Below are 20,803 nucleotides of genomic sequence, written 5' to 3'. Positions count from 1 at the left end.
TTGAGTAATAATATGATTGTCAGCAAAATGTGTGCCTTTCATTCAAAAATGTCACCCCATGACAGCCACTCCGTGACATGTCATTTTTATTTGAATGGTCCCCACATGGTGCCATTTTTACTTTCTTTCCAATATGTATTTAATATTTAATACAGAGTACAGGGTAGGGATTTGTGTTGTACATATTTTTGGGGGGGTTATACTTTATGGATTCTTTTTTATTGTATAGAGAGGATTCAAGCAGAATCCCAACAATACTCATGACATGTAGATTTAATTTGCAAAACTTTGTGACTGCGAATCTAGTTTTTGTTCATATCGGTCTGAAGACCTTACTTGCCTCACATGCACAAATGACCAAGCTCGGCTCATTTGCTCAACAAGCCCACACGAAGACCGTCCAGAGTTCTCACATCCACAGTCAATTCATGATTCCCAGAGGGCCACTCGGGTCGTAAATTTGGTCGGGAGGTCGGAGGTTCGCCTCCCTCGGCTCCTCGGTTCAAACGCTGTTGCTCCGAGCCATAAAGGGAGGTATTATTGCGTGAGGAGGTCACGAGGATTGAGGTTAGCCACCAGACAGACATCATAGCTGTCGTGCATTGCTGCATGTCTTTCTACCACTGCCCACACATTCTCAGCAGGATCCAATTCCCAAACCTCCTTGGTGATGATCTCATGACGGCCTGCAGCCAAGGGACACAATGCATAAGCTATGGTTAAAATGTTTTTACAAATAAATGCTGTCTGTACCTGGGGTAGGCGGCACAGTGGTTTAGTTTAGATTTTTTTTTTTTTTTATTGGCCTTAACTTGCATCAACTTCAATAGGAGCAATAGAACACGTTTAATTCGTTCCCACCCCCACCCCTAAAATTAGTTTTTTATTTTTTTTGTCATGTATGACAAAAAAATATATATTCTTTTTTAAATAATAAAAATAGCAGTCTATAATATTTAATTTTATAAATACATAGAGTCATGGCATAATTAGATACAATGCAATGCTTTCGCAATGTGTAAATTGGCACCGTGCCTTTGGAAATGTTCAGCACGATGCTTCGCATACGGAAAATAATGTGAAAATGATTCACGTTGTCTTTATCTTAGCATGAAATAAACTTGGTAGTCGCTTTTTGGGAAAACTACTCTATAGAGGGGTCAGAAAAATAACGAATTACAGTGAGCAAATGACAAAGTTGGTGACGCTGACAGCGCTTCTGTAAACCAGCTCCTGTCTATTCGTAGCCATGTTGTTAGTGCGAGCAGTGCAATGTCAAATAAAACGGAATAAAAATCATTCGAAGAAATAAACTTAATTTAATCAAGAAAGTCGATTCATCAGCCAGCCCTACTTTAACCATAAAGGCTACATTCCAACAAGATCGTGAACTAAGAGAGAAGTTGAAACCTACTAGCCCCCCTGTAGTATCCACAGATGTACAGTTTTCAATGCTCTACTCCGACATTAGAGGTGTTATCCGGAGGGAGAGGAGGGATGTGGGCAGAGTCGGGCCTGGCCTCCATGTGTCTGTTTCTGGGTTGTAAATCTCTCCAGAGCTCAGAGAGCCACATGATTGGGCGCGGTCCACTCCATCACACCCTATACCGCCTGAAGAAAACAAAACAATCACCTTTCCCTGTTCATGCTCATCACACATGTAGTACGCATTTGTTGCGATGAGGCCCAGACCTAAAATGTAGATTTCTTCATGGAGAACGGCGGAGCCACAGCGATACCTCGAGTACTTCATCCTGGCACATTCTTTCCATCTGTCTTTACCGGGATCAAACTGAAACACTCGGTTATTCAGCTTGTCTGGTTCTTCATCTGGATGGTTCTGACAAAGGGTAAAACAAAGAAAAAAAACAAAAACAAAGGGGGTTGAGTGCATTGGTAAAGGTAATGTCATGGAACTCTGGCTTGGAGCAAACAATAATGGTTGCTCAAGTGTTTTTTTTAAAAATTAAATTAATAAAAAAAATAATAATTAGAATGCATGTTGAAAAACACAGACAACAACGGTGTCATATCAGAATTCAGCAGCGTACCGGTATCAATTGTGTGATACTTGATACCTAAATCTTGTAATGAATACAAACGTGTATCTTTGGACAATGATCTGACATTTCTGCCTCAGAATTAAAATCAGTGGCCATGTGGCCAAAGCCCACTCCATTACAAATAAGTCTTGCTACCAACGTAGCAGCCATGGCTAATGTTGGCTTGTTTATGCAGGTGTGAATGCTATCTTATTGTTGCGAGCACATGCTATTTTTTGGGGGGGAAGCACTGCAAACTTCCCCTTTAATCATTTTTTTGGGTCATTTATGAATCAGTATGGTAAACAAATGTCATGTTTGCACATGTGGCGACCAGCCCCCCAGCACGTAGAGGTGCTCCTCGAGGCTGACAGCGCTGTGGCTGGCTAACGGAAGAGGAAGTGGGCCGATCGTACCTGGAACATATAAGTCCAGCAGGTCAGGTGGGGAATAACTAAAACGGTGACATTTGCTTCTCGTGTACACCTACAGATGTCCACTCTCTTCATCCTGTGCTCGTCCTCTGCCTCTACAGCAACCACTATGTTGTTGTCACGAGTCACCTGACAGACACTGAGGCATGTTTATCTTTGTATTTTATTCCCACAGGGTTTCTTCTCCTGGCTTTACAGAGGAACACCGGGTCCACCAGCTCCAGCCGGACACGCCCGAGTAACGCCATAGCCTGAGCTCCACTCTGTGAGTCCCCTCGGCGCATCGCCACCCAACGCAACACCAGCTCCAAACAGCAGCTCCTCCTGGGAAATATTGAGGTCGTCCGAAGCGGGCAGATCTTCAAGACTTTGAGCATCCAGCTCCAGGATTTCTTGTTCCTCACAAACCTCGGAACAAAACCAAAATCGATTGAAGCTGCAATGAACAAGTATGAGCGTAACAATAACTCAGCGTCTTTCTTTCTATTTGTCCTGCTAATGGTAAGCAGGTGATGCCGCACACCAACACTGTCAGTGCAGACCGCAAACAGGAAGAAAAACCAGAGCTGGGCACCAACGGAAACAGGATCGTGACACCTCTGCCAATATTAGACGACAAAAAAGCTTTGCAAATTAGCGTCAGCCATTGGGACGAATTCCCTTGGAATTCGCCCAAAATGTCTGTTTCAAACCAAAATGGCCAACTTCCTGTTCCATTTCGGGCACGGGTCCTGGAGACATTTTTGAGCGTCCTGTAATGATGGACATTGACGTAACCGTTGATGGGGGTTCTTTTTTTCAAACTTTTCACGGGGCGCTACTGAGCAACTCGTGGGGAAAAAGTACAAAAATTTATGTTTTCGGGCACGTGCATGCCCCTAAAAGGGTAAGGGTAAATTAAATATCATAGAACACATGCAGAATTGAAAATTGCTCCTGTGTAAAGTGTTGGCAGAGATATCGGAAAGCACAGTCAGTCAAACGAGTGGCCCCCAGGTCTCTGGCCCAGTGGTACAGACCAACACAGTTGGAAGCGTCCATACTGGCCTCCATGTGCATTTGGCTCAACCTGAAGCACTAAAAACAAAGGACAGATAAACTTCTCTCTTGCAATTTCCTACAGATTTAATGAGCAAACAGTGACGTTGTTTTTCCCACCGGAAGGCTCCGTCGACATGGAGCAGGAAGGCGGCCGCAGACACTGCCTGGATGTTGTCGTTGGACAGGTGAAGTTCAGTATCTCTCAGGGGTACCTCACCTCCCCTCGTTTCTTTCAGACCACACGTAAACATGGCCTGGACACAAACCGAAACAGGAGCAAACCAAACGAAACTGGTAATGGTGTTCATGTGCCAAAACTATTCAATGGTTGGTCAAAGTTGGACTCAAGAAGAGTAAATGTACAGTATGTGCATGCCTCACCTGAAAGTACGGGCTGAATGCAGAGAGCACCACCTTGTGGCAGGCAAAGGGAATGCCACCGGCCACCAGAACCACATCAGTGAGCTGCTCTGCAGCTCTCATCTTGTCCAGCTGCCTAAGAAGATGTGCACCGTGCTCGGTCTGAGCAGTGGCCACTAGTGGTGTGTCCATTGGACTGATGCCTGCACATTTTTAGAATAGATACTTTTTTTTTTTTAGTTAATTTTGTAGCAGAACAGAGTCTAATGAAAAAAAAATAAACACAGCCAGATTCCAGGTTTTATTAGGGTGTGCGCAGTTGTGCAACCACATTAGGTGTTAGATTTGTTTTCAGTTGTGTTATATACAGTACTGTAGGTCACATTAATGGTGGAAAAAGTTTTGAAATAATTTATCTTGGGCTCATTTTTTATATCGCAAAAACCTGGCATTTGACTAGTGGTGTGTAGACTTTTTACATCCACTGCATAGACAAAAGAAATAAAATAAAAAATACATTCAACCTCACATTCACAATTATGAGTAGTCAATGTACCCAAAATGCATTTTTTGGGGGGAAAGTGGGAGGAAGCTGGAACACCTGGAGAAAACCCACTCAAGCGCAGGGAGAACATGCAATCTCCACACAGGAAGGCTGCAGCCTGGATTTGAACCGCCAACCTCAGAACTATGAGGCTAAACACTCATCCCCCCCCCGTCCCCCCAGCTGTCTGCCTTTTAACCTTCCCACCAAACCACACAAACGTGCCATGCAGGTCGCCTTTCTCAAGGCAGTTGTGCAACGTCAGCAGTCCCAACCATGCATGACTTGTTAGCAAAACATGCAGTTCGTAGTCCGGCTACAATACCACGTGTGTCCTCAGATCATTCAGGCGTCTCTGTACTAACCGTAACTCTGAGCTTTTTTTTTTCTTCTTTTTTTTACACTTTGTTATTGTTGTGATCGCTGGTGTTCTTCGGGGAGGGCGGTGGGCAAATGTTGACTGGGGGAAAGGTTTAAAATAGATCGGCAAGGCTCGTTGGACCTTGGGTTTCTTCAGATTTCCACAAGTGGCTGCCAACATTGTTAACTTCGCATGTATACTGATGTACTCTACAAATGACCAATACAAACGTTATCTTTCATCAAAGCCACTTGTGCACAAAATGTGGTCATTCAGAAGCCATGATGTCATGATGGGATGTCGCAGCTGTCTTTTGTTTTCCCAGTGGTGGACAAAATGTCCTGGGAACATCAATCTTGAACACTTGTTATCTGGCAACACTGAACCTGTCTGTACTAAATGTTTTCACATAGTTTGTAATGGACATTAAGTGAAAGCCAGTTGAGATACCTTTTAGGACGAATTAACGTGACCCACTAAATTCTTAAGAAGTGACTTAAACATGCCTATGTTTAGGGTTATGTTGTATTATTATCCATACAAGCAAAATTTAACATTTTAATTTCAAATTACCGGCCTATTTCTTTAATCAAATTAATTTCTCCATCTTTAATTGTGGCCATCTTAAAGTGCTCAGAGATTGTGACCGCACACACGTACGCGCACAGCTCCTGATTAGGTGTCACTGATTAAACAGACCTGGCGGCAAACGGTTAGTTTGTTTTGTTACAATGTGTGCTCAACTGTGTATGGAAAACGTTGGACAGCAGTTATCCCGAAATTACGCCGCACTGACATCAACTCGCATAACCGTCAGTCATGCGTAATTAGGCCACGGTTGCGTGATCGTACTAGTTTACTACCAGGGTTTAATTTACATCGCGTTGCATTGATTTCTCTTTAGTTCTTCTTTGTTCTAAAATATCACACAACTTGATGACAGTAAAAGTACAACTGTGATTATTTATGTTTCTTTTAATTGTAATGTGACACTGGCGAGAAGATAGAAGGAACGGGACCTCACAGACTGTGGAGCAGATGTGCTGTCCCAAATAATAAAAATTATTATTATTTTTTTTTTACTAACGTCAGGCTTTGCTACCATTTCAAGGCCCCCTACTTCAAGCTCATTGAGAAACTAGATCTAAAAAAAAGTACCTGACTTTGTCCATTAGGAGCTCCTTACCTGCAAACGGGTTATCAAACTCCGATTCATATCTCTCTATTGACCTGCAAATAAGTAAATAATAAATAAATAAGTAAGTAAATCATTACATCATGTCTTTGCTAACACTGGTTATTTATTGTAAGTTGTTTTCATTTTTAAAACGTTCCTACCATTTAAACATTTACAGTAAAATCTTCATCAATTCATTAATCTTAATGGTGTCTGGGCAAAGTGTGATGTTTGTGTTTCCCCCAGTTATCGTTTCAGGTTTGCGCGATCATCCAAATGTTCACTGCAGACATTTACATGTGTGCGACAGTGGCCGGGGTTAATATGTGCCCGAATGCTTCTTCTGTCTTCACATTGTTAGGGAGAGGGGGAATAAAATCATGCAAGATAGACATTGTTCGAATTAAATTATTCAGTAAGGGTCAAACAAAATGCTTTTTTTTTTTTGTCTGTGATTTCATCCTCTGAGAAAGAAATTGTTTCAAATGATAAAATTACTCACAGCATTGACCATAACGAGGGGATGCAAAGTAATAACAGTAATGCTCAACAGGGAAAGCACAAAAAAAGGCAAGAGTTACTCTTTTTCAAAGATAACCGGGTTCCATTTTCACCCATCACTCAGAAATATTGGTCTGACTTGACTATTTGTGTGGAACAGAAATAGAAATTGAATTGCTGACGTAAAAACAATAGTATTAAAATCAATACTGATGGGCTTCTTTTAGAGTCTTTCACATAGTGCGGCTCAAAACTGCGCAACAAATGAAGTACCTCGTCTTAAATATTTATAACCTCTCTGCTCATTGTGCAAGATAAACGCTAATCAATAACGCCATTTGTCATTTTAACAAGTACCCACCTAAACATTAACCTGGGCAAAATCAACATCGGACAGATGAGCCGAAGCAAATGGGCACCAGCAGTTTTGTACAGGTTGCCTCATTCCCTTAATGAGGATGGCATGCATTGCCATGGAAGAAAAGGAAATTCTACCACAACTTTTACACAGTTAACCTAATATGGGGTTTTAGGTCATATTGGTTATTTTTCAAAATATGTTATCATTGTGTATGGGCCGAGGATGTACGATAGGAACATACTTGCTAATTTGTCCTTTGACTGTAAAGGTGATCGTCTTTATTTCAGCTTAATAGTTCCCGTTGGCAACACGGTGGACGCCTGTGTGGCGTTTGCATGTTCTCCCCGTGCCTGCGTGGGTTTTCTCCGGGTACTCCGGTTTCCTCCCATATCCCAAAAACATGCATGGTAGGTTGATTGAGAACTCTAAATTTCCCTTAGTGTGAATGTGTGCAGTTCTAATACTTTGCTCCTCTCATGTACCGGAACATAACCTGTTCTGTGCAAAAAAAAAAAAAAAAAAAAAAAAAAAAAAGCAAACACAAACATCTTAATCTTAAAACAGAGCAAAGTTACTGACCACAGGAACTTTTCTCATGGGCCTAAACCAATGTGGCACCATTCAGTGCTAAAGTTTTCATATGGTGACAATCAGTTAAAAAAAATCAAATAAAAAAAAAGACACACTTTTATAACCTCAAGTGTGTTTGTGTTCGTGTGTGTGTTGAAAGCAAATTGTTGTATAAGGTCAGGAAAGGAACAGTCACTCCCACAGCCCAACAGCAGCTTCAGGAAGAAGCAGTGTTAATCAGTAAAGCAGCTGTGTGAGTTTTATTTCTAAGACCATCCTCAGGCACGGAGCAGGAACCAGTTTTCCATCCAGGCGGGGGAGAAACAAACACCGACATGGAGGACAGGGGATGTTCTCTCAACGAGTACTCCGTGCAGCGGCAGGTTCTGGATGAGTTAAGTCTGGATGAGGTGGCACAAAAAGGGAACTGGTCCACAAAGCCCACCTTCACTGAACGTCTGAGAGGCTCCATGAGGTAACCAACAACAAAAACAATAATTATTATAATAATAATAATGAATAAAACAATAAATAATAATAATAATAATAAATAAAAGGACTGGCAGGTTAGTGTGGTGGGGACGGTTGTTATATGAATGTGAGCTTTCTTTTGCATGGTTACAAATATGTCGCCAGACAAATTGGTGGTGATGAATGAAGGGCATGAAATGATAATGGTCCAAGGTTTACAGTTTTGCTTTGTTGTTAAGATTTCAGAATAACCTATGACATGTCATAAAATACATGTAATTCGAATGTTTAGATGTCATAAAACAAATACACCTAATCTACATGACGTAATAAAGACAATTACCTTGATAAAGATCATGCGAAGATTGAATTGAGACTGTGAGAGACGTATTCATTGAACAACAATTTAATTACTGTGGTTGTACTTTGTCGTGATGTAGAACTGCACCGGGCCATACCGAGTGAAAGGTTATAATATTTTGTCCGTCGTCTCATCTAACTATATAAGATGTGAGTTTGATACCGCTGTAATCCATGATAATAAAGTCATAAACAAAACAGACCTTTTTCTGTTGTAGTTTTATTTTCAAAAGGAAACTTTTGAAACAGCCCTTGGTTAGGCAACCAGTGAGGCTATTTCTGTTGCACCCCAATGAGATCAAACCATAGTTTGCGTGTCAGATGATGATCCAACAAGTGGCTTTATCGCTTCCCACATTTTATCATTTGGTTGAAAAACACCTTGTTTGTATTTGCACGCATACATGTGAGCCAGTGTGCCACCCTTTCAAGGCCACGTGTTGCAACTCTCACAATGTTTTTATTACTTTATTGTTATATTTTTGTGGACCGAGACTCCTTTAATCTGATATTTAGGGAATGATTTCAGCAAAAAGAATAGAACATGTATTCAAAACAAGACATAAATACCTGTATGGTAACATTTGCCCTCAAGTGAGTTTGTGAACATTTGGAAAAGATGCACTGTGTAGACCCCTGATGAAGAAGACAAATTATGGACTCAGGTTTCCCTTGCCCCCCTCTGGAGCCAGGCCTGGAGTTGGGGCTCGAAGGAGGGTGCCTGGTGGCCGGGCCTGCACCCATGGGGCCCGGCTGGGCACAGCCCGAAAGGGTAACGTGGGTCCCCCTTCCCATGGGCTCACCACCTGTGGGAGGGGCCATAGGGGTCTGGTGCAGTGCGAGCTGGCCGGTGGCCGAAGGCGGGGACCTTGGCGATCCGATCCCCGGCTACAGAAGCTGGCTCTAGGGACGTGGAATGTCACCTCTCTGGCAGGGAAGGAGCCCGAGCTGGTGTGTGAGGTCGAGAAGTTCCGACTAGATATAGTCGGACTCGCCTCCACGCACAGCTTGGGCTCTGGTACCAGTCCTCTCGAGAGGGGTTGGACTCTCTTCCACTCTGGAGTTGCCCACGGTGAGAGGCGCCGAGCAGGTGTGGGTATTCTTATTGTTCCTCGGCTCGGCGCCTGTACGTTGGGGTTCACCCCGGTGGAAGAGAGGGTAGCCTCCCTCCCCCTCGGGTGGGGGGACGGGTCCTGACTTTTGTTTGTGCCTATGCACCAAACACCAGTTCAGAGTACCCACCCTTTTTGGAGTCCTTGGAGGGGGTGCTGGAGAGCGCTCCCGCTGGGGACTCCATCGTTCTGCTGGGGGACTTCAATGCTAACGTGGGCAATGACAGTGAGACCTGGAAGGGCGTGATTGGGAGGAACGGCCCCCCCGATCAGAACCCGAGCGGTGTTCTGTTATTGGACCTCTGTGCTCGTCACGGATTGTCCATAACGAACACCATGTGTCCACACGTGCACTTGGCACCAGGACACCCTAGGTCGCAGTTCGATGATCGAATTTGTGGTCGTGTCATCGGACTTGCGGCCGCATGTCTTGGACACTCGGGTAAAGGGACGGGTGGAGCTGTCAAATGATCACCACCTGGTGGTGAGTTGGCTCCGATGGGGGAAGATGCTGGTCCGACGTGGCAGGCCCAAAAGTATTGTGAGGGTCTGCTGGGAACGTCTGGCGGAATCCCCTGTCAGAAGGAGTTTCAACTCCCACCACCGACAGAACTTTGCTCATGTTCCGGGGGTGGCGGGGGACATCGAGTCTGAGTGGACCATGTTCCGCGCCTCCATTGCTGAGGCGGCCGACCGGAGCTGTGGCCGTAAGGTGGTTTGTGCCTGTCGTGGCGGCAATCCCCGAACCCGTTGGTGGACACCAATGGTGAGGGATGCCGTCAAGCTGAAGAAGGAGTCCTATCGGGCCTTTTTGGCCTGTGGGACTCCTGAGGCAGCTGATGGGTACCGACTGGCCAAGCGGAATGCAGCTTTGGTGGTCGCTGAAGCAAAAACTCGGGCATGGGAGGAGTTCGGTGAGGCCATGGAGAAAGACTTCCGGACGGCTTCGAGGAAATTCTGGTCCACCATCCGACGTCTCAGGAGGGGAAAGCAGTGCACCATCAACACTGTGTATAGTGGGGATGGGGCGCTGCTGACCTCGACTCGGGACGTTGTGAGCCGGTGGGGAGAATACTTCGAAGACCTCCTCAATTCCACCGACGCGCCTTCCCATGAGGGAGCAGAGTCTGGGTTCTCTGAGGCGGGCTCTCCTATCTCTGGGATTGAGGTCACCGAGGTGGTTAAAAAGCTCCTCGGTGGCAAGGCCCCAGGGGTGGATGAGATTCGCCCGGAGTTCCTCAAGGCTTTGGATGTTGTAGGGCTGTCCTGGTTGACACGCCTCTGCAACATCGCGTGGACATCGGGGACAGTGCCTCTGGATTGGCAGACTGGGGTGGTGGTCCCCCTTTTTAAGAAAGGGGACCGGAGGGTGTGTTTCAACTACAGGGGGATCACACTCCTCAGCCTCCCTGGTAAGGTCTATTCAGGGGGGCTGGAGAGGAGGGTCCATCGGGAAGTAGAATCCCAGATTCAGGAGGAGCAGTGTGGTTTTCGTCCTGGCCGTGGAACAGTGGACCAGCTCTACACCCTTGGCAGGGTCCTCGAGAGTGCATGGGAGTTTGCCCAACCAGTCTACATGTGTTATGTGGACTTGGAGAAGGCATTCGACCGTGTCCCTCGGGTGGTCCTGTGGGGGGTGCTTCGGGAGTATGGGGTACCGAACCCCCTGATACGGGCTGTTCGGTCCCTGTACGACCGGAGTCAGACCTTTGTCACCGATTCTGTTCATAACTTTTATGGACAGAATTTCTAGGCGCAGCCGAGGCGTAGAGGGGGTCCGGTTTGGTGGCCTCAGTATTGCATCTCTGCTTTTTGCAGATGATGTGGTTCTGTTGGCTTCATCAAGCCGTGACCTCCAATTTTCATTGGAGCAGTTCGCAGCCGAGTGTGAAGCGGCTGGGATGAGAATCAGCACCTCCAAATCTGAGACCATGGTCCTCAGTCGGAAAAGGGTGGCGTGCCCTCTCCGGGTCGGGGATGAGATCCTGCCCCAAGTGGAGGAGTTCAAGTATCTTGGGGTCTTGTTCACGAGTGAGGGAAGAATTTAACGGGAGATCGACAGGCGGATCGGTGCAGCGTCTGCAGTGATGCAGACTTTGTATCAATCCGTTGTGGTGAAGAAGGAGCTAAGCCGAAAGGCGAAGCTCTCGATTTACCAGTCGATCTACGTTCCTACCCTCACCTATGGTCACGAGCTGTGGGTCGTGACCGAAAGAACAAGATCCCGGATACAAGCGGCCGAAATGAGTTTCCTCCGCAGGGTGTCCGGGCTCTCCCTTAGAGATAGGGTGAGAAGCTCGGTCATCCGGGAGGATCTCAGAGTAGAGCCATTGCTCCTTCACATTGAGAGGAGCCAGATGAGGTGGCTGGGGCATCTGATTCGGATGCCTCCCGGACGCCTCCCTGGTGAGGTGTTCCGGGCACATCCCACCGGGAGGAGACCCTGGGGACTACCCAGGACACGCTGGAGAGATTACATCCTTCGGCTGACCTGGGAACGTCTCGGGATCCCCCCGGAAGAGATGGATGAAGTGGCTGGGGAAAGGGAAGTCTGGGCGTCCCTGCTAAAACTACTGCCCCCGCGACCCGACCTTGGATAAGCGGTAGAAGATGGATGGATGGCATTGTGTTCTTCCAACACTGTTAAGTTCTTCTTTCTGGGCTGACTGTCATAGTTGCTCAGTGCCCCGTGCAAAGGAAGTCGTGTTGAGCTGGGTGCCTGTTCTTGGCTGGCTGCCTAAATACCGCATCAGAGAAAATGCAGTCGGGGACCTGATCTCGGGCTGCAGTGTGGGCATCATGCATCTACCACAGGGTATGTACAGTATGTGATTCTACACAGTGGTGGGAAGTTGGCATTTGATTCAGTCTGATTATTGCACAAGGACCAATAAATAACAACCCATATAAGGATATTAAAATAGAAACATGATGATTTATTTATTTTTCATACCAGGCATGGCATATGCTCTTCTGGCTTCTTTGCGCCCTGTGTTTGGCCTGTACACCTCACTTTACCCGGTGCTGGTCTACTTCATCTTTGGGACTTCCAGACACGTCTCCATTGGTGAGTCAAAAGCAGAGGATGTTACCAAGGACACAGACATCCTCGCTTGAGTCTTTATGAATACCAAAGCTCGTTTTTTTTTTCAAGCGGACTGGTCACAGGATCCAAATTGGCACTCATTTGTTTGTAGCACTAATTAATACATTTGCATTTGTGTTTTCAGGTACTTTTGCAGTGATCAGCATTATGATTGGGAGCGTGACGGAGCGGCTGGCTCCCGACAGTAACTTTCTAGTTAACGGTACAAATGGGACAGGAAGTGTAAATGTTGATGAGCGGGATGCTTACAGAGTACAGATAGCCTCTTCCCTCACAGTCCTGGCTGGGTTGTTTCAGGTGTGTTTCCACTTTTTCCCAAACCTTCTACCATGCTGAGGTTTTCAACCACTTCTCTCTCTTATCCAAAGATCCTGTTGGGAGTGGTGAGGTTTGGTTTCGTGGTCACCTACTTGTCTGAGCCTCTGGTCCGAGGCTACACCACAGCATCAGCGTGCCACGTGTTATGCTCCCAGCTCAAATATTTGTTTGGGGTAAATCCAGTTCGCTTCTCCGGTCCTCTCTCACTCATTTACGTGAGTATGACACATTAACGCTGATACAAACATCAACTTCAGCCCCTTTGACTTAAGGAGGCGGAGCGCATTTAAACCTATGCAAACCTCCTCTCTATCTGTCGCCTTCCTTTATCATTAGACGGTGGTGGCAATATGCCGCTTGCTACCTCAGACGGTGGTACCGGAGCTGGTAGTGAGTCTGGTAGCGCTCGCTGTTCTCATTGTGGTCAAAGAGCTTAATGAGTGCTTCAAGCAGAAGCTTCCCCTGCCTATTCCCATAGAACTCATAGTGGTGAGTCCTCTCTATAGCAGTCCTTTCGATAGTCATCTTCTTCACAATAAAAATAATAATAATTTAAAAAAAAAATCTAATCTCAATGTCTATGGCCAGACTACACGTTTCCCCTGAACATCGGGTGTATGAGATTTAGGGGATATTTGAGCTCCTCTTTAACTCATCCAGGCTCTATTTATCTTTCCAGATCATAGCAGCAACCATCATCACACATTTTTGTGGCCTTTCTGCTAAATACAAAATTGATGTTGTTGGTGAGATCCCGAGTGGGTGAGTAAATCTTTGGGAATTTAAGTTATCAGAATGCTGTCCATGGATGGCAAGACAACAAAGACACCAACGCCCATATCCATTAAGAATCTTAATGCTAATTGTAGATTTTCATGGGACATGCTAACAATTCCAAGTTGTTCCTAGCATTAGATAAAAGCTATTCGTAAAGCATCTTAAGACTTCAAAATGCTTCAAAGAAAATAGGTGCTAGGACTATTAAAAAGGCAAACGTTTAAGAGGCAAAGGAGCCGTATTAGTAACAATAAATTGACTATACGGAGTGGAGATGCGCTTCACAAAATGCCTGATAATTACTTCTTTAAGCTTTTCAATTCTAACATTTTAATTTGAATGAAAACAATTAAAATGCTACAGATTAGATCATGCACCAGTCATGTTTCGTACATGTTAATGGTTAGTTGAACACAAAAATGTCAATAAACATAATCAGTAAAGATATTTGTGAGAAACTACAACTAGACGAAGATTGTGGTCAGTCAACAGTTTCTATGTGAAAATTATGCAACAAATATTTTGACTTTGCAGAGTGCAGGAAAACTTGAAGTCCAAAATAGTAGTAGAACTATTACAGATACTGATGGGATTATTAAAATATGTGAGGTCTAACAAAGCTGCAGAATGTGTGAGATAAATATTTACGATAGCCAAAGTGAACTAATGCTCGGGTCAAGAAGAAACAATAGACCAAACTATTGTAGTTAAGATAATCCAACAGAAACGGGCAAATATGGCTTTAACCACACTTTCGCAAATCTTGAGATACCTGGAAAACGTAATCATCACTTATCTTTGGATTTTTCCTACCGTTCCAGGCTTAAGGCCCCCCGAGCTCCAGACGTGACGCTGTTCTCCGCGGTGATAAGCGACGCTTTTGCTGTGGCCATCGTGGGCTACGCCATCACTATCTCTCTTGGTAAAACATTTGCTCTCAAACATGGCTACAAGGTGGATAGCAACCAGGTGAGGCGCACACTTGGACGAACATTGTGGTGCTGGGTCAGTATCACTATGACGTGCCTTTGGTGTACTCATCAGAATCACTCGGTTATCATGAAAATGTAGCAAATAACGAAACGCCGCAGTGGCAAAACATTTGCACACATACCTGTATAATAATACGTCTTTTCAAATGTGTTTCCTTCATTTTATGCCATTTTTTTTCATTGGAAGTGTGTGATTTTGCCATGTCCCACACACTGCTCTGCTACCTACAGTGTGTAATAAGTGGTTACTCTTAATTTTCATCATATTATCTGTGTCGTTACGTGTTACCAAGCTTAACGCGTCCACACTGTCATAATGAATTTTCAATTCATCCATCCATCCATCCATTTTCTGAGCCGCTTCTCCTCACTAGGGTCGCGGGCATGCTGGAGCCTATCCCAGCTGTCATCGGGCAGGAGGCAGGGTACAGCCTGAACTGGTTGCCAGCCAATCGCAGGGCACATAGAAACTAACAACCATTCGCACTCACAGTCATGCCTACGGGCAATTTAGAGTCTCCAATTAATGCATGATTTTGGGATGTAGGAGGAAACCGGAGTGCCCGGAGAAAACCCACGCAGGCACGGGGAGAACATGCAAACTCCACACAGGCGGGGACGGGGATTGAACCCCGCACCTCAGAACTGTGAGGCTGACGCTCTAACCAGTCGGCCACCGTGCCGCAATTTTCAATTCATTATGACAAAAACCTTTTCCGAAATCCAAAATGTCTTCGTTAAACAGTATGCAGTCCACTTGCTAACTGAATCATGTTTCAAAGCGAAAGTCCACCATGTGCTCATAAAATGCTAACATTAGCCAAAAATGTCCACCCCATCAACATGCTCACATATTTTAATGTCAGCGTGTATATTGTCTGGTGGCAGTTAATTTATAAAAATGCTTGCTAGCTTGACCAGTATGCATTTCTATCAGCATAACATCAACATAATGCAATGAGTGTGAAGTTCAATGGAACATTTCCGACTTTTGGGGTAAAATGGGGACGTTTTAAAGGCACCTTATGGTGATGTTAACTAATGTTGATTTACTAAATATGTATCTATTAAGTGTTAATGGTATTAGTCAAGACAATTATTACATGTTGCACAACAGATACTCGTTGATTATCATTGTGTCCAGATCACTGTTGCGTTACTCTCTGTTCCCTTTGCTTGGATAAAATTAGTTACTGCTGCTACATCATTAACATTCCTCGAAAATGTCAACCTGGGGCAAGCCATACATTTTCTAAAATGCTGAAGATAGAAGTAGATGTTTGTTTTGTTTTGTTTTTGACAGTAATGTGTGAAGTGGGAGCACTCAGGCTCGTAAGAGCCCCTCTGATTAATCATTAATGCTGAACAAGCTTTATGCACACTTGTGCAGCTTAAATATGCTTGCTAATGCTTTTAGTGTGGCAACGATGTGTTGACATGCTATAAAGTTAATGAACAGTTCACTCATGTTATTGAACCAGAGGGTGCACACTCGTAATGTCACCGCAAGAAATGTACTTCGATGTTAAGTATTGTTTGTTTTTTTGCTCTTCAACCAGGAGCTGGTTGCTCTCGGACTTAGCAACACTGTCGGCGGCTGTTTTCAGTGTTATTCCGTGACTTGTTCAATGTCGCGAAGCCTTGTTCAGGAGAGCACTGGGGGAAAAACACAAGTAAACCAATGAGTCATTAGCAGAAAAATATCTCAGATGACTTCTTAATCTCATGTGATATTGACAGAATGAATTGTGCGTGCTTTATCAGGTTGCAGGACTGATTTCTTCCATCATCGTTCTGATTACGGTGTTAAAAATAGGATCTCTCTTTGAAGCTCTCCCAAAGGTATTGGTTTCTCTGCAAACATTTTACTCTTCAAAGAAGGTCAAACGCCTTTTTTTTTTAAGATAACCTGGAATGTTGCACCCTTGTGCCTACACCTTTATTCCTCCTGTTTTGAAAGGTCAAGAAGTAATGATGTTGTGACTATGTGTGCCTGTTCTGCAGGCTGTTTTATCCACAATAGTGTTTGTGAACTTAAAAGGAATGTTTAAGCAGTTCATGGACGTGCCTATGCTGTGGAAGACCAACAAGGTTGATTTGGTATGACTAAATCCTCTTGAGGTACTTAGCTATTTATTGCTTTTAACCAATTGCATTTTACTGCCCTCTAGCTTGTGTGGCTGGTAACATTCACGAGCACTATTCTACTTAACTTGGACCTGGGTTTGGCTGTCTCCATTGGCTTTTCAATGCTGACTGTTATCTTCAGAACCCAGCTGTAGGTGGACATCATAACTTACACAGAAACACAATATGCATGCGAGATGGTTTCATGTTAATATTTGTCGTTTCTCTCAGGCCACGCTATTCAATCTTGGGACAAGTGCCAGACACCAACCTATATCTGGACATAGACACATACAAAGAGGTAATAAGATTGTCAATGCAGCAATGTCTCTCTGCTGGAGAGACATTTAAACTGCTGTATAGGGGACATCACCAACCAAGCACTGTTAATATTCATATATGAAACTAATGACAAAGGTGTAATGTGAAGGTAATAATTTTTTCAAAATTATTGTCACTGTGGAAAGCTGAAAAAGAAGTACGTGCGTTATTGTTAGGGGAGTTAGGCTTAGGTTAGGGTTGCCGTGATCATGTCAGCCTGCCATTGCGCCGAGACTGATCATCTAGATAACTGCCCACATGTAAGAAAAATATCAAAATAAAGCAAACAATTTGAATGTCGTATTTTCTTGATCTGTACCTGCAGGCTAAAGAGATTCCAGGAATTAAAATCTTCCGTTCTTCCGCAACTATCTACTACACCAATGCTGAGATGTACACGGAGGCCTTACAAGAGAAGGTGTGCGTGTTTGTCCTTGCACTTTCGTCAGAATCAGAATCCGATTTATTTGCCAAGTATGTCAAAAACACACAAGGAATATGTGTCCGGTAGTTGGAGCTTTTGTAAACTAGCATTTGATGATTAGCTGCTATCCCCGTCCTCGACTGTCTCCATCACTCCATAAGCTTTTCATTGCCTCACTCTTATTGTCTGTTTGGGCAGAGTGGCATTCAAATTGGGAAGTTACTGGCCGCAAAGAAAAAACATGATTCAACACTGACGCAACAAGAACAACACACAGCCAAAAATGAGCCAAAGCAACAGGTATGCTTCATTTAATTTTAATTTAAAGTGTTACCTCCAGTTAAATTAGGCCTTAAACATGCTCTTATTTTCCTCCCAGCAGAGGGTCAATCATCTACCCAATGGCATATTCTCCTTGGAAGAGAATAAAATCTCTGCAGAACTGGAAGGACAGCATTTTAAGCATGGTGTAGCTTTGAAGCTGACAGAATCTCCAGCTAATGGGTTTACGAAAGGCCAAGTGAACTGGGCTTACCAATCCGACACAATGTCTGACTCGAATTCCGACACGGGATCCGAGCATTACGAAGCTACTCGGGCTTCAAAAGACAGCGATGACAAGAAGGGATACGCCGACCCAGCCGGGCCTCACAGTATTATCTTGGACCTTTCATCAACCAGCTTTGTGGATACTGTTGCCGTGAAGACCTTGAAAAATGTACTCGAGTGCCATAATGAGCGTGCTTTTATTTTTTCATGGATTTTCTAAAAATATTTGCCTTTTTCTTCCAGATATTCATGGACTTAAGAGAAATTGGTGTGGGAGTCTATGTCACTGGTTGCCAAGGTCAGTGGTCCTCCAAACAAAATAGAGACAAGGCATGGAAACTTGAAATTAGATCATGGCTAGTTACCGTACATCCCACATTGTCGTCGGGGAAGCTTTCCATGCCACAACGAGAGGTGCTAGCCACCAGCTAGCTCATGAGCTAACAGGCTCTGGGGCTTTTCTCGGCCGGCAAGCTCGTCTGCGGCGTCATCTCCTCACTTGGGAATTTAAATCATGACATCGAGCTGTCTGGTAAATTGTGGCATCCAGGGAAGATGAGTTTTGGGGTGTAGCCATAGCTTGCTACCTGACCGCATGCTGTAGTGGTAAAGATGGGCCTCGTAATAACAGTAAAGCTAACCACTGATGCGAACGAAGACCACAACCACCAAAATGTTAAAGAACAGCGAGCTGTGCAAAAAGTACTGGAACATTAAAGAGGTTTGGAAAAGGTCAAACTAAGTTCACCTGAAGTTATAGTGCATTTTTGGTTCATCCTGAAATTTTACCCGACAACTGAATATCCCGAACTTTTTGTGATTAGAGTATCGCATTAATGTGAGAGTACTACATTCATATATGGATGTGCTTCTTTATCAGCCTGTGTGGTGGAGCAGCTGGAAAGAGCAGGTTTCTTCTCAGAATCCATCCCGAAGAGCAGGCTGTTTGTCACTATTCACGATGCAGTGCTTCACATCCTCAACAAAGTGGGACAGACAGACGTCACCCTTGTGAGTTCATTGCAATATTTGCGTTGTTCACAGGTGAAGTTTTCAATCTCAGCTCAAATGTATACTTCCTGTTTCCAGGATGGTTCCTACAACACCAAAATGTGACCACCAGGGGACAGCGTGTTCCTGCTCGTCATCTTCCTCTACCCACTGCTCTTCTACTGATGGCGTTCCATTGCTCACTATTGGTCCACATTGTCTCCTCCCCCTATATAGGGAGAAAGTCCACCAGATTAACATGGCAGCACAATTGCCATGGAAATGCATGGAGCCGTTGCTCTGACAACAAGCTTTTTGTTATATGGTCTAATGAGATGAGCCAGCTTCTGTCACTGTAGATCTCACACTCTCTGTGAGAAGAGGGGGTTGAGTGGGAGAATTCAATACTGGAGTAATAGCGGCGTGTATTTATAGCCCGTGTGAGGCTAAAGAGTGAGCAGAACGTTACTTAGGTAACGAAGCTAAAATGGCACTGACACTTCTGTCTCTCACAGGAGTCAAATGTCCTCATCAAACAACACAAATATTTGTTATGAATATAGTCTGCTTGTAATATCTACAGGGTTCTATTTTTTTTCGTTTTTTTTTTTTTTACTAACACCAACATTGAACAGGCTTGAATTACATTTACAGTTTAACTGTAAGCGGTCAGGAACTACTCAGCAGGTTTGTGTTTATAGTCAGTATCCTGCTGACATCTTGAGCTTCTATTTCAACGACCCAGCTTCATGTTGGCACCTTCACATGACAATGTTTGAACAGTATGTGCAAACCCTGTTTATATAAAATATGGCACTTGAGGAAAATATTGGGTTTAACGCAAACCAAATACTGTGCGTGACTTCTTTCTAATGGCTGTTTATTAAACCTCTGATGAATTAAACATACCTTTATAATTTAATGTGGTATACAGTATTGGCCTCCATTTCTTTAGCTTCATAATTAAAACAAATATTAGAGTAACCGGTTACACCAATAATTTGTCTTCTGTAAATTGGTTAAAAGTACAGTATGTTAAAAAACATTCAATTTAGTCTCATTTATATATTATGAAGCCCGTAACAAAGGCACACATACTTTTACAATCGTGGCTTTCATTCCCACTTAAGAATAAAGATGCAGGGTAGTGGTTGGTTATGGACATTCTATTTTAACCCCAGAAGAACAACATAGTGTATCTTACTAACAAGTTCATCCTGAATGTAGTCGCGGCAACTAGTTTAGTTGGAATCAAAAGGCTAAAGACATGATACATTGCTATTGTGGCTTATTCCTGAAAGACTACAATTTCACTTTGGGTCTGCAGTCTTGTGGTATTCGACACAAGAACGTGGAGAACAGTTCCAGATTAAATGATTACTCACAAAGAAAGACACGTTCATTTTGTAATACACCGCATGGTGGTTAAACCCTCATTCCACCCAGCAGGATATAATAAAGGCGTTCACAACCTTGCACTGGTTTCTAAGCTACCGAACAGAAATGAGCCTGGTGCTTTATCCTGCTGGAATTGGAATTTGCTTGTCATTAGGAGACAAAATGATACAGACGGGACATTGCCCGACACCGCATAACTTGTTCCTCCATTTTCTCTGTTCTGTTTTCATTGTGCATGAACGCCAAAATCTCTTGCCGTTTTCTCTGAGAAATGACTTTGCCACCATCTCTCCTTGTAACTTTTCATTACCATCCCCAGTTGCAGGAATCCTTTGTCCTTCATTTGTACTAGACTATGAACGAATGGGTGGCGACTCGAATTGGCACTCGAGTCCAGAGGGGAAAAAAACAAAATGAACGCTGAATGAAAACTTTGGGCATCGAATCACAGCTAATCAAATAATAAC

The 20,803-nt window shown here is 44.0% G+C and overlaps 1 protein-coding gene and 1 pseudogene across 3 annotated transcripts; one reads left to right on the top strand and one right to left on the bottom strand.

The window, feature by feature from the left end:
• Positions 1-69: 69 nt before the first annotated feature.
• LOC133465369 (kelch repeat and BTB domain-containing protein 12-like) lies at positions 70-4,863 on the bottom strand (annotated as a pseudogene).
• A 2,718-nt stretch (positions 4,864-7,581) lies between these two features.
• On the top strand, positions 7,582-19,860 carry LOC133490367 (solute carrier family 26 member 6-like). Of its 3 annotated transcripts, none has more exons than XM_061747222.1 (19): positions 7,582-7,866; positions 12,010-12,149; positions 12,291-12,401; positions 12,565-12,737; positions 12,809-12,973; positions 13,095-13,247; positions 13,438-13,520; positions 14,357-14,504; positions 16,087-16,200; positions 16,292-16,369; positions 16,532-16,627; positions 16,699-16,805; positions 16,886-16,955; positions 17,301-17,393; positions 17,598-17,699; positions 17,782-18,117; positions 18,192-18,246; positions 18,829-18,959; positions 19,038-19,860. In XM_061747222.1, exons 1-19 carry the CDS (start codon positions 7,727-7,729, stop codon positions 19,062-19,064), a joined length of 2,322 nt encoding a protein of 773 aa, XP_061603206.1. In that variant the 5' UTR covers positions 7,582-7,726; the 3' UTR covers positions 19,065-19,860. The 3 variants fall into 3 exon arrangements, with proteins under 3 accessions (XP_061603206.1, XP_061603122.1, XP_061603286.1); XM_061747138.1 differs by having other exon boundaries at positions 17,779-18,117; XM_061747302.1 differs by lacking the exon at positions 12,010-12,149 and having other exon boundaries at positions 7,733-7,866; positions 17,779-18,117.
• The last annotated feature ends 943 nt before the right edge of the window (positions 19,861-20,803 follow it).

Source organism: Phyllopteryx taeniolatus, chromosome 1 (assembly GCF_024500385.1).
Source record: "Phyllopteryx taeniolatus isolate TA_2022b chromosome 1, UOR_Ptae_1.2, whole genome shotgun sequence".
In the NCBI taxonomy this organism is placed as follows: domain Eukaryota; kingdom Metazoa; phylum Chordata; class Actinopteri; order Syngnathiformes; family Syngnathidae; genus Phyllopteryx; species Phyllopteryx taeniolatus.
Note: the sequence above shows the minus strand (reverse complement) of the source record. Positions and strands in the feature narration are given on the sequence as shown.